At 46.3% G+C, this 13790-nt stretch overlaps 1 protein-coding gene across 11 annotated transcripts in view; it reads right to left on the reverse strand.

The window, feature by feature from the left end:
• Positions 1–13790, reverse strand: part of myo9aa (myosin IXAa) — a 189905-nt gene that overhangs the window by 20807 nt on the left and 155308 nt on the right. For 7 of the 11 annotated variants that reach the window (XM_031812861.1, XM_031812864.1, XM_031812856.1 and 4 more), the window contains 8 exons: positions 11432–11742; positions 8896–10812; positions 7551–7653; positions 6902–7105; positions 5949–6052; positions 3023–3153; positions 2634–2857; positions 599–718 (listed from right to left, as the gene is read on the reverse strand). In XM_031812861.1, the coding sequence (XP_031668721.1) occupies positions 599–718; positions 2634–2857; positions 3023–3153; positions 5949–6052; positions 6902–7105; positions 7551–7653; positions 8896–10812; positions 11432–11742 (3114 nt within the window). The remainder of the gene's footprint in view (positions 1–598; positions 719–2633; positions 2858–3022; positions 3154–5948; positions 6053–6901; positions 7106–7550; positions 7654–8895; positions 10813–11431; positions 11743–13790) is intronic. The other 4 variants (XM_031812859.1, XM_031812857.1, XM_031812866.1 and 1 more) reach the window with 3 other exon arrangements.

Consider the following 13790-nt stretch of genomic DNA (forward strand, 5'->3'; position numbering starts at 1 on the left):
ATGTAAATACATAGGCATTAAGGACACTACTGTAAAGTAGTTACCATGTAACTACTAGCCATGTAAATACATAGGCATTAAGGACACTACTGTAAAGTAGTTACCATGTAACTACTAGCCATTTAAATACATAGGCATTAAGGACACTACTGTAAAGTAGTTACCATGTTACTACTGCCATGTAAATACATAGGCATTAAGGACACTACTGTAAAGTAGTTACCATGTAACTACTAGCCATTTAAATACATAGGCATTAAGGACACTACTGTAAAGTAGTTACCATGTAACTACTAGCCATGTAAATACATAGGCATTAAGGACACTACTGTAAAGTAGTTACCATGTAACTACTGCCATGTAAATACATAGGTATTAAGGACACTACTGTAAAGTAGTTACCATGTAACTACTAGCCATGTAAATACATAGGCATTAAGGACACTACTGTAAAGTAGTTACCATGTAACTACTAGCCATTTAAATACATAGGCATTAAGGACACTACTGTAAAGTAGTTACCATGTATTTACATGACTAGTAGTTACAACGGTTTTAGGGAGCCTGGGATTCAGGGTTGTTGCACTACTGTACTAACCGCTAGAGCAGTAGAGTAGGAGTTGAAGATATTGAGGCGGAACTCCTTCAAGGCCTTTTTAAACACCACGTCCACCATTGTGTCTTTCTTACCGCCGTCCTCAGCCACCAGGTCACTGATCTAAACGAAACAAAAACAACTGCTTGATAAAAAAGGGTTCTCTCAGGCTTCAGTACATGAGCTTTATAAAACCACATCAGTCTGGACACTGGACAACCTCAACACCGATATTCAGAAGCATCATTGTTCAAAGCTCAACATTCAAAGAGAGGATTTATATTGGTAACCAACCTGAAAGCTCTACCTTCCTCGTGCTGTTGTAATAACACTCTTTCTTCATCTGCATGTATCTATATATATGTGTGTGTGTGTATGTGTGTGTGTGTGTGTATGTGTGTGTGTGTGTGTATGTGTGTGTGTGTGTGTATGTGTGTGTGTTCGAGTGTGTGCTTTGTGTCCATGTGTGCGAGTCTGCAGTGGTGGAAAAAACACCCAATTGTCATACTTGAGTAAAAGTAAAGATACCTTAATAGAAAGTTACTCAAGTAAAAGTGAAAGTCATCCAGTAAAATACTACTTGAGTAAAAGTCTAAAAGTATTTCGGTTGAAAATATACTTATGTATCAAAAGTAAAAGAAAAAGTATAAATTATTTAAAATTCCTTATATTAAGCAAAGCAGATGGCACGGTTTTCTTGTTTAAAAAAAAGGAAGGATAACCCGGGGCACACTCCAACACTCTGACATCATTTATAAAAGATGCATGTGTGTTTAGTGAGTCTGCCAGATCAGAGGCCGCAGGGATGACCACGCATTCTCTTGATAAATCCGTGAATTGGACCATTTTCCTGTCCTGCTAAGCACTCAAAACGAGTACATTTGGGTGTCAGGTAACATGTAGGGAGTAAAAACTTATTCAGGAATGTAATGAAGTAAAAGTAGTCAAAAATATAAATAGCAAGTACTCTAAAAACCTACTTATGTAGTACATAAGTACTTTACACCACAATGCATATGCCTGCATATTTCTGTGTGTGGTTGGGTGCGTGTGTCTTTGTGTGGGTGGGTGCGTGTGTGTGTGGTTGGGTGCGTGTCTCTTTGTGAGTGTGTGTGTGTGTCTTTGGGTGTGTGTGTGTGTGTGGGTGCGTGTGTGTCTGGACAGGTGATTGTGTTGGTTTGTGTGTGTGTGTGTCTGTGGGTGCGTGTGTCTTTGTGTGTGTGTGTGTGTGTGTGTGTCTGTGGGTGCGTGTGTCTTTGTGTGTGTGTGTGTGTGTGTGTGTCTGTGGGTGCGTGTGTCTTTGTGTGTGTCTGTGGGTGCGTGTGTCTTTGTGTGTGTGTGTGTGTGTGTGTCTGTGGGTGCGTGTGTCTTTGTGTGTGTGTGTGTCTGTGGGTGCGTGTGTCTGTGGGTGCGTGTGTCTTTGTGTGTGTGTGTGTGTGTGTGTGTCTGTGGGTGCGTGTGTCTTTGTGTGTGTGTGTGTGTGTCTGTGGGTGCGTGTGTCTTTGTGTGTGTGTGTGTGTGTCTGTGGGTGTGTGTGTCTTTGTGTGTGTGTGTGTGTGTGTGTCTGTGGGTGCGTGTGTCTTTGTGTGTGTGTGTGTGTGTGTGTCTGTGGGTGCGTGTGTCTTTGTGTGTGTGTGTGTCTGTGGGTGCGTGTGTCTTTGTGTGTGTGTGTGTCTGTGGGTGCGTGTGTCTTTGTGTGTGTGTGTGTCTGTGGGTGCGTGTGTCTTTGTGTGTGTGTGTGTGTGTCTGTGGGTGCGTGTGTCTGTGTCTGTGGGTGCGTGTGTCTGTGGGTGCGTGTGTCTTTGTGTGTGTGTGTGTGTGTGTCTGTGGGTGCGTGTGTCTGTGGGTGCGTGGGTCTTTGTGTGTGTGTGTGTGTGTGTCTGTGGGTGCGTGTGTCTTTGTGTGTGTGTGTGTGTCTGTGGGTGCGTGTGTCTTTGTGTGTGTGTGTGTCTTTGTGTGTGTGTGTGTGTCTTTGTGTGTGTGTGTGTCTTTGTGTGTGTGTGTCTTTGTGTGTGTGTGTGTGTGTGAGAGAGTGTACCTTCTTCATGAGGAAGTCGTTCATGCTCCTGTAGTCGTTGGTGCATGTGAGGATCTGCAGTGCATCGTTCCCCCACTGGGCAGGCTCTAGGGCAACACTGCTAATCTTGACGCTACGCCGCCTCTTCACTTTTGGCGAGGGCTCCTTGTTCTCCTTGAACTCCTTGGCCCCCCGCTCCAGGGTCAGGTCTGGACTACGAGGCGGTGACATGTAATCCTGTCCTGCTGGGAGGGAGGGATGGAGAGACAGACAGAGTAGCAACATAGTAAGTCTAACGCCTTTCGTTTAAGTCTTCTAGACTCCCTTATTAAGTTTGGTAGTGATCTTCAGTGTCTTCTTCTGACAGTTAAACCTGCTGAACCCCACAATGACCTTCAACCCTCCCCCACCTTCTCCTAGCAGTGGCCCCGTGTCTCCGTCATCTGCATCCATGGAGTCACCTCCACAGAACAGCTTCTCTCTGGACGACTTCTTCTCACCCTGCTTCGTCTTGCCCCAGAAACGCATTTTACCACGAACCCTGGTGGGGGGAGAGACAGATCACAGATTCATTAACCCTAATCTGAACCCTGGTGGGGGTAGAGACGGATCGCAGATAAACAGATACATTAACCCTAACCTGAACCCTGGTGGGAGGAGAGACAGATCACAGCTTCATTAACCCTAACCCTGGTGGGGGGGAAAGACAGATCACAGCTTCATTAACCCTAATCTGAACCCTGGTGGTAGGAGAGACAGATCACAGCTTCCTTAACCCTAACCTGAACCCTGGTGATAGGAGAGACAGATCACAGCTTCATTAACCTGAACCCTGGTGATAGGAGAGACAGATCACAGCTTCATTAACCCTAACCCTGGTGATAGGAGAGACAGATCACAGCTTCATTAACCCTAACCCTGGTGGTAGGAGAGACAGATCACAGCTTCATTAATCCTAACCCTGGTGGTAGGAGAGACAGATCACAGCTTCATTAACCCTAACCTGAACCCTGGTGGTAGGAGAGAGATCACAGCTTCATCAACCCTAACCCTGGTGGTAGGAGAGACAGATCACAGCTTCATTAACCCTAACCCTGGTGATAGGAGAGACAGATCACAGCTTCATTAACCCTAACCCTGGTGGTAGGAGAGACAGATCACAGCTTCATTAACCCTAACCCTGGTGGTAGGAGAGACAGATCACAGCTTCATTAACCCTAACCCTGGTGGTAGGAGAGACAGATCACAGCTTCATTAACCCTAACCCTGGTGGTAGGAGAGACAGATCACAGCTTCATTAACCCTAACCCTGGTGGTAGGAGAGACAGATCCCAGCTTCATTAACCCTAACCCTGGTGATAGGAGAGACAAATCGCAGCTTCATTAACCCTAACCCTGGTGGTAGGAGAGACAGATCACAGCTTCATTAACCCTAACCCTGGTGGTAGGAGAGACAGATCACAGCTTCATTAACCCTAACCCTGGTGATAGGAGAGACAGATCACAGCTTCATTAACCCTAACCCTGGTGATAGGAGAGACAGATCACAGCTTCATTAACCCTAACCCTGGTGGTAGGAGAGACAGATCACAACTTCATTAACCCTAAACCTGGTGATAGGAGTGACAGATCACAGCTTCATTAACCCTAACCCTGGTGGTAGGAGAGACAGATCACAGCTTCATTAACCCTAACCCTGGTGATAGGAGAGACAGATCACAGCTTCATTAACCCTAACCCTGGTGGTAGGAGAGACAGATCACAGCTTCATTAACCCTAACCTGAACCCTAACAGCTACAGCACATGGCTTGAAATCACAGCTTGACACAGTTGGTGATCCAGCCTTCATAATCCTCCAAAAACAAACCCATGTCCACCATTTCTATTGAGTATTGACTACTTTAGATTATTATTGAGGAATCGAACCAAGAAATCAAGTGAGGCTATCAAGCCCCTCTACCTCATATGCATTGCTATCTACACTGAGTGTACAAAACATTAAGGAACACCTGCTCTTTCCATGAGACTGACCAGGTGAATCCAAGTGAAAGCTATGATCCCTTCTTGATCAAATCAAATCAAATCAAATTTATTTATATAGCCCTTCGTACATCAGCTGATATCTCAAAGTGCTGTACAGAAACCCAGCCTAAAACCCCAAACAGCAAGCAATGCAGGTGGAGAAGCACGGTGGCTAGGAAAAACTCCCTAGAAAGGCCAATACCTAGGAAGAAACCTAGAGAGGAACCAGGCTATGTGGGGTGGCCAGTCCTCTTCTGGCTGTGCCGGGTGGAGATTATAACAGAACATGGTCAAGATGTTCAATGTTCATAAATGACCAGCATGGTCGAATAATAATAAGGCAGAACAGTTGAAACTAGAGCAGCAGCACAGATGTTGATGTCATTTGTTTAATCCACTTCAATCAGTGTAGATGAAGGGGAGGAGACAGGTTAAAGTATTTTTAAGCCTTGAGATAATTTAGACATTAATTGTGTATGTGTGCCATTTAGAGAGTGAATGGGCAAGACAAAAGATTTATGTGCCTTTGAATGGGGTATGGTAGTAGGTGCCAGGTTGGTCAGTCTGAGTGTGTCAAGAAATGCAACGCTGCTGGGTTTTTCACGCTCAACAGTTTCCCACGTGTATCAAGAATGGTCCACCACCCAAAGGACATCCAGCCAACTTGACACAACTGTGGGAAGCATTGGAGTCAACATGGGCCATCATCCCTGTGGAACACTTTCAACACTTTGTAGAGTCAACATGGGCCAGCATCCCTGTGGAACGCTTTCCACACCTTGTAGAGTCGACATGGACCAGCATCCCTGTGGAACGCTTTCAACACTTTGTAGAGTCAACATGGGCCAGCATCCCTGTGGAACGCTTTCCACACCTTTTAGAGTCAACATGGGCCAGCATCCCTGTGGAACGCTTTCAACACTTTGTAGAGTCAACATGGGCCAGCATCCCTGTGGAACGCTTTCAACACTTTGTAGAGTCAACATGGGCCAGCATCCCTGTGGAACGCTTTCAACACTTTGTAGAGTCAACATGGGCCAGCATCCCTGTGGAACGCTTTCAACACTTTGTAGAGTCAACATGGGCCAGCATCCCTGTGGAACGCTTTCAACACTTTGTAGAGTCAACATGGACCAGCATCCCTGTGGAACGCTTTCAACACTTTGTAGAGTCAATGCCCTGACGAATTGAGGCTGTTCTGAGGGCAAAAGGGAGGGATGCAACTCAACATTAGGAAGATGTTCGTAATGTTTTGTAAACTCAATGTATACTGTATTAAAATGACTACAATGGACACCATGATAGGAACAAACCTTCCATCTGACTGGGCGTTCTTGCGTATCGTGTCAACTTTGGCCAGATCTCCCGACGACATGGCCTTATGTATCTTCTTCTGTTCCTCAGAGCTGGTGGAAGGCTGAAACACCAATGAATGACACAATGTCAATGACATCATACATAAATAGATATGACAGTTAAAAGAGACTTTTCAATATCTACAGTACTAACTGAAGTCGTGTTACTCTACATCTACGTTTTCCTATCTCACAGGAGACAGGAGGATTTTCCCCCACGCCAGTAGATGGCAGTACAACAATGGATTCCTTGACAAAATGTAGCACTTCCACTAGCCTGAGTTGTCAGTTGTACTCAAGTCTAACATTATTCAATACGGTCTATAGCTCAGTTTTTCACTAGCATACCTGACTAGCAGTATAGCTAACATGGATAGCCAGATAGCACAATAAAGACAGTTTATGTCACGCTGAAGTAAAGAGGTCAGGAATGTGTGTTAATTAATCATCAGGGAGGAAGGTCAAGGTTGAGCGATGACCTTCAACCCAGGATCCCAGGGTTCGGTCAGAGAGCAGGGCTACTGGTGAGAAGAGAAAGCTAACAGGCTAACAAGCTACAGTAACACATGCCATGGCTGATTATGCTGACAGAGAGGAAAAAGGAGAAGGAGAGTATCACTTCTGGGCTGTGAAGAAGTGAGGAGGCAGGCTAAGTTAGGCTAGAACCTTGATCAGGTTTTAAAGAGAAGAGTGTGTTAGCATCGTTGAAACAGTTCATGCTCAGAGGAAAAGGAAAAATCGAGTTAAAGCGTAGGTTGTTTTAGTTGAGTTGATCGGTAGCGCAGGTCTACCCAGCCAGTGCTGAAGAGGGTTAACAGCAGGGGAAAAAAGACGGCCGTCCCAATGTGAACTTCTATTAGTTGAATTGGGGTGTAGAGGCCGAGGTTTAGGTATGGGTCTGTTTTCTTTACCATCTCTGAGTCACTGAAACACTCAAAGGAATCCTGTTTAGGGATGGTTGGGGAGTAGGGGGGAGGGGAGGAGAGGGGGGGCTTTCCGTCGTACTCGTCCTCCTCCTCCGACTCGCCCCCCAGCGAGGAGGTCGGCGTGCGGGTCAGAAAGTCAGAGCGTGTCCGAGCCATGCGGGCTTTCTTTCTGTGGCCCGCCCTGCTGACCTGGTTGACCAAAAACGATATAACAACAGTTGAAACACACTCACAAACAGGCCAATGAACACGGCTTTCCTCTTTAGGACCTGTGGATACTAGACAGGGTCTTGGATGCCCCGATGTTTCCCTTTTCAATCTGTGCAACTTTCTCTCTGTGTCGCCATCTTTTTATTCCGTCGGTCTCACGCTCTCTAAGATGTCTTTTTTAAATGAACCTTTATTTAACTTGGAAAGTCAGTTAAGAAAACATTCTTATTTTACAATGATGGCCAACCCCGACCAAACCCTCCCCTAACCTGGACGACGCTGCTCCAAATGGAAACACATGCAAACCCTTAGAACACATACAGAAATACACACAATATTTATTTATCAGTTGGATTATTTGATATGGACATGCAAATACACACAAACATTATGACAAATGCTACCGGTTCTGCCATTCACTCACCTCCTGTGTTTTCAGTCCTATGGTGGGCTTGGTGCTTGAGGAGGGGCCCTCTTTTGGGACTGCTACAGGCTTCTCTTGATTGACAGGCTTCTCCTTGTCAAACCTAAAACATATAGAGTCAGGGAATGAAGAGGGGGTTAAAGCTGCAATATGTAGCTTTTAGAGCAACCTGACCAACTTCACATAGATATGTGAATTATAGATCTGTCATTCTCATTGAAAGCAAGTCTAAGAAGTGGTAGATATGTTCTATGGGCACTATTTCTATGCTTTTGTTTAGCATCTTTTACTTTTGGTTTTGTACACCAGTTTCAAACAGCTGAAAATACAATGTTTTTGGTTATGGAAAATATACTTCACAGCGGTTTGGATGATACAATGATTCTCTACAATCAGAGTTGTTGTCATAAACTGAAATTAGGCGAACTATTAGTGATTTCTGCATATTGTACCTTTAAGTTTCTGTGAAATAGTAAATCATTATTCCAAACCAATTCATTCTCAAGCAACACCTATTTTTATGATGTTTGTTTTTTACTTATATAACCTTTATGTGAACTATGCATCTATTAGGGCTCTTGGTTTCATTTCAGAGGTTAAGAATGATGTATGATATACGTTTTTAGGAATAATCTCCCATGTGTTTCAATGTCTAGTTGGGTAGTTAAGGCACTTACAGTACATGATAACTCCATGTGTAGTTGGCTGGTAAAGGTACCTACAGTACATGATAACTCCATGTGTAGTTTGCTGGTAAAGGTACCTACAGTACATGATAACTCCATGTGTAGTTGGCTGGTAAAGGTACCTACAGTACATGATAACCCCATGTGTAGTTGGCTGGTAAAGGTACCTACAGTACATGATAACTCCATGTGTAGTTGGCTGGTAAAGGTACCTACAGTACATGATAACTCCATGTCTAGTTGGCTGGTAAAGGTACCTACAGTACATGGTAACTCCATGTCTAGTTGGCTGGTAAAGGTACCTACAGTACATGATAACTCCATGTGTAGTTGGCTGGTAAAGGTACCTACAGTACATGATAACTCCATGTGTAGTTGGCTGGTAAAGGTACCTACAGTACATGATAACTCCATGTGTAGTGAGGCTGGTAAAGGTACCTACAGTACATGATAACTCCATGTGTAGTTGGCTGGTAAAGGTACCTACAGTACATGATAACTCCATGTGTAGTTGGCTGGTAAAGGTACCTACAGTACATGATAACTCCATGTGTAGTTGGCTGGTAAAGGTACCTACAGTACATGATAACTCCATGTGTAGTTGGCTGGTAAAGGTACCTACAGTACATGATAACTCCATAGCTGGATTCAATACTCACTTAGAGAACGCCACTCTGTCTTTGGGCGCAAAGAAGATGTTTTCCGACATGTCAGTCATGCTGATGCTGGTGCCCTGATTAGCTGGGGCCTTCTTGGGAACCCTCCCTCTGGCTCCTCCTCCCCCGCCCTCTCTGGACTCCAGGGTCAAATTTGGTGCCCAGCCATCCGCAATGGGTCTCCCATCCCTGGTCTTTGTTTTGGGGGCTGAGGGAGGTGGAGGAAGCCGGGCCTGGTTGGGCTGGGCCTTGTTGGGCTGGGCCTTGTTGGGCTGGGCCTTGTTGGGCTCAGGATGGGGCATGGAGACACTCTGGATGTCCATCGGCCCAGGAGGAGAGAGGTATGCGTGGGCAGCGGACACAGACTGGGTCCTGGAGGGAGGAGCCAGAGCCGGGGCTCTCTCGATGAGAAGGGAGCTGGGTCTAAGGGGCCTGGTAGATGTAGCTGCGGTTGCACTCCTGTCTTGGGGGGGCCCTCCCTGCCGGCTCTGCTGGATCCTGACCAGGGCCTCACCCCTCTGCTTCTCCAACAGTTCCCTCTCGTGCTGGGCGAAGTGGTGCCGCTGTCTCTCCAGAACCTCCTTCTGCTTCCGGATCTGGTCCATCATCTCCCGCTCGTTCTGCTGCTGCAGGTGCCGCTGCCTCTCCTCCTTTTCCTCGTTCAGTCGTTCCAGCTTCTCCAGGACCAACTGGTTGGCAGCCGGGACAGGGGTGGGGCCAGAGATGGGGATGACTGGGGCGGGATCTAGTGGTGGAACGGGTGCAGGGACTGGTAGCCGTGGCGATGAAGGGGATTCGCCGGTTTGTGCCGACCCGTCACAAACCTCTACAGGGGGAAGACAAACGACGGCACCACTGAGCTCCTCCTGATCCAGGGGGGTTTCCTTCTGCATGCTGATGACCACAACCACAGGTCGCCGTGACAATTCCCGCCTTTGTTTGATTGACTTGAGCTGCTTGGTGACGATGGTGGTACTAGTGGTATCGGCCTCGAGGGGTCGCGAAGAGTCATCGCCAAGACGATGGGTGATGAACAAGCTGCCATCAGTTGACGGGACGTAAAAGGTAGGGAGGTAGTTCTCTATCTTGGGCGGAGGTGGAGAGGCGGCAGCCGGTTCTAGCTTGGCCTGACTCTGACTGTTTGGAGGTGGGGAGGCGTCATTGGACACAGAAGCCCTGGGAGGCTCCTTCGACACAAGGCTGACCTCCGGGGCCTGCTCCAGCTGCACTTCAGAAGAGAGGGGGGAACCAAGCTCCTCCTCATCTGCCAAAGGTGCACTCTCCCTGAGTATCTCGTCATCCATGCTGAGTAGCTCGAAGCTGCCCTTGGAGCTCTGGCTGTCGGGGGTTCCGGGTCCCTGGGGGGAGCGGCGAGGAGGGGTGGTGGTGGGGGCCAGCTCGGCCGACCAGCGCCTCTCTTCAGAGGGGGACGAGGCCCCACCACTGCCTGTGGCCCGCACCTTGAGCAGCTCCAGGCTGAACTTGGCCTGTTCCAGCTCCCTCATCCTCCGGCTCTCCCTCTTGGCCCTGGTGGTCCTCTGGCAGGGCTCGTCCAGGGTCCTGGTCCTCTCTCTCACCACCACAGCGGCTGTCGACGAAACTGGCGGTGGTTCCGACTGGGCCCTACCTGAGCTCTCTGCGGCCCTCGCCACTCCTCCCTCACCTCCTATTTCTACACCTCGTCCCTCTTTTACCCTCTCCTCCTGGCTGTTCAGTCTCTGGAGGCTCCTTTCCCGCTCCTTGTATGAGCGGTCCTCCCATGTGCTCAGGTCCAGGCCCATGATCCTCACTGGCAGATCGTCTTCTTCTGGCGAGAGGCGCGTCTGTCCATTCTGCAGCTGCTGCTGCTGTTGTTGACTCTCTCTCTTCCTCAGCCTCAGCTCTTTCTCCCTCAGTCTCTGCTCCTTCAAATGCCCAAAGCTGTCAATCAAGGAGGCATGGTTACAGCTAAACCAATTACAAGGCAACACCACACCTTCATTGAGTCTTAATTCCTTGTTCCTTGACACAAGACAGACTAGACACTTAAAAACATATCACAGTCTCTTCCTGTTGAATGTGTGAACTCAAAGTGGCAGCCTTAATGGGAGAATGTCCTCCTCTAGCTCAGCTGACTGTTGCTACTTTGTTCTGGGTGTTTATGTAACAACATTATCTGAACAGGAGACTTTTCAGCTGGCAGGCCATGAATACGAGCACGTCACCAGTTGGACGACTGGACGTGGAGGAGGATTGGATATAGAATTATGACCAATAAGTACAGTGAATTAACTTTGCAGCAATCTCCAATCTCATTGCAAGAATGTTTCCATCAATGAGTTGAAGTTATGGAGGCATGGAAGTTCAGATGGTCTTCTGTGGCTACACTGCCTTCATCAAATGTTCCATGGCTTTTCATATTGATTTCCATAATGATTCATAAGCATCCAGAAACAGTAATGAAGCAAGCTCAGCTGCAGATAGAAATGTAATATGTAGAACAGACTATTCACTCTCATGTCTGCTCTAAAACTTTCTGCAACACTTCACATTAGTTTACCTCTGTCTGGCCAGGTAGCCTTTGCCCGCTGCCTGTAGCAGCGTCATGGTGCCACGCAGTCGCAGGTAGGCCTCTCTGGCCATGTGGCAGCGCCAGGCTGTCTGGATGGCGAGTGCCGCCCCCTCCCGTTCTCGCCGCTTCAGTAACGCCCTCCACTCCCTCTGCAGCAGCAGGGCCGCCTCCCGCCACAGCCCGAACCTCCAGCGCTCCTTGTACCCCCGCCAAGCTGTCTGGATGCACAAGGCTGCCCCCTCCTGGATGCTTGGGTCGTAGTCATCCTCCTGCTTGGACTGGTAGGCACGCCACCATTTCTGTGTGAGGGGAAGTATTTTTTTTATTTAACCTTTATTTAACTAGGCAAGTCAGTTAAGAACCAATTCTTATTTACAATGACGGGCCTACACCGGCCAAACCCGGACGGCGCTGTAGGTGAGATCAGAGCTGTGGATGTTACCACATTTATAGTATGATGGAATTTATTACATTTATTGGATTTGAGTCCATTCTTCTGTAGCAACGTCCAATCCTGACCCCCCCCCCAGGAGGGCCTGGGGGGCTAGGAGGCTAGGTGTGTTAGGGGGCTTAGCGGTATTAGGAGGGCCTGGGGGGCTAGGAGGCTAGGTGTTTAGGGGGTCAGCGGTATTAGGAGGGCCTGGGGGGCTAGGAGGCTAGGTGTTTAGGGGGTCAGCGGTATTAGGGGGCCTGGGGGGCTAGGAGGCTAGGTGTGTTAGGGGGCTTAGCAGTATTAGGAGGGCCTGGGGGACTAGGAGGGGCTGGGATTTGGCACTACTGTATAAAATAATGTTTAGTATAGTCAGGGAAAATGTTGTCAAAACAGGACACAAAGCTATCCAAACTTGGATGACTACACAAAGAGCAAAAGCAGGCTCAGCAGAGATAAAAGAAATGCATGAACTGTTTGACAGACCTTTTGTTCTCCTGCTCTGGGAACATTATCACAACTCCTCCATGCTTTATTTCCTTTTGTAAGCTCTCTCCTTCAGTCTCTGGCTATTAACACTTCTACCCATTGATTGGATTTATTTTTCTTTTCAACCAGACAAAGCCAAAACACCCGAGTCTCTTTCCAAAGGACCAATTAGGCGTTTCCAGTGTGAACAGACATAATACGAGGCCCTCTCCAAGCAGGGAAGGGAGAAGTGTTGAACAGGGAAACATTAAAGGGTTAAAGGCGGGTAACAAGGGTAGATGCCCTGATCCACTTTGTTATTTTTTGTTTCGTTTGTTGTTTGTTTTATACTGTTTTTCACACTGTGTATTCATTTACTGTATTCTTCACATATCTCTTTCTAATATATCTACTACTGAACATTGCATTTTGTTACACTGTTTATTCACACTGAATATCTATATACTGGATTCCTGACCTAGCTCACTGTAATATATCTACTGCTGTACATATTCTTAAGTAGTTATTGTAGGTGTAAATACAGATTGCTTTTGGATTACTGATAGTGTATACTGGATTACTGATAGTGTATACTGGATTACTGATAGTGTATACTGGATTACTGATAGTGTATACTGGATTAGTTTGGATAACTGATAGTGTATACTGGATTAGTTTGGATAACTGATAGTGTATACTGGATTAGTTTGGATAACTGATAGTGTATACTGGATTAGTTTGGATAACTGATAGTGTATACTGGATTAGTTTGGATTACTGATAGTGTATACTGGATTAGTTTGGATAACTGATAGTGTATACTGGATTAGTTTGGATTACTGATAGTGTATACTGGATTAGTTTGGATTACTGATAGTGTATACGGGATTAGTTTGGATTACTGATAGTGTATACTGGATTAGTTTGGATAACTGATAGTGTATACTGGATTAGTTTGGATAACTGATAGTGTATACTGGATTAGTTTGGATAACTGATAGTGTATACTGGATTAGTTTGGATAACTGATAGTGTATACTGGATTAGTTTGGATAACTGATAGTGTATACTGGATTAGTTTGGATAACTGATAGTGTATACTGGATTAGTTTGGATAACTGAATTACTGGATTAGTTTGGATAACTGAATTACTGGATTAGTTTGGATAACTGAATTACTGGATTAGTTTGGATAACTGATAGTGTATACTGGATTAGTTTGGATAACTGATAGTGTATACTGGATTAGTTTGGATAACTGATAGTGTATACTGGATTAGTTTGGATAACTGATAGTGTATACTGGATTAGTTTGGATAACTGATAGTGTATACTGGATTAGTTTGGATAACTGATAGTGTATACTGGATTAGTTTGGATAACTGATAGTGTATACTGGATTAGTTTGGATAACTGATAGTGTATACTGGATTAGTTTGGATAACTGAT

Source organism: Oncorhynchus kisutch, unplaced genomic scaffold (genome assembly GCF_002021735.2).
Source record: "Oncorhynchus kisutch isolate 150728-3 unplaced genomic scaffold, Okis_V2 Okis03b-Okis08b_hom, whole genome shotgun sequence".
Taxonomy (NCBI): domain Eukaryota; kingdom Metazoa; phylum Chordata; class Actinopteri; order Salmoniformes; family Salmonidae; genus Oncorhynchus; species Oncorhynchus kisutch.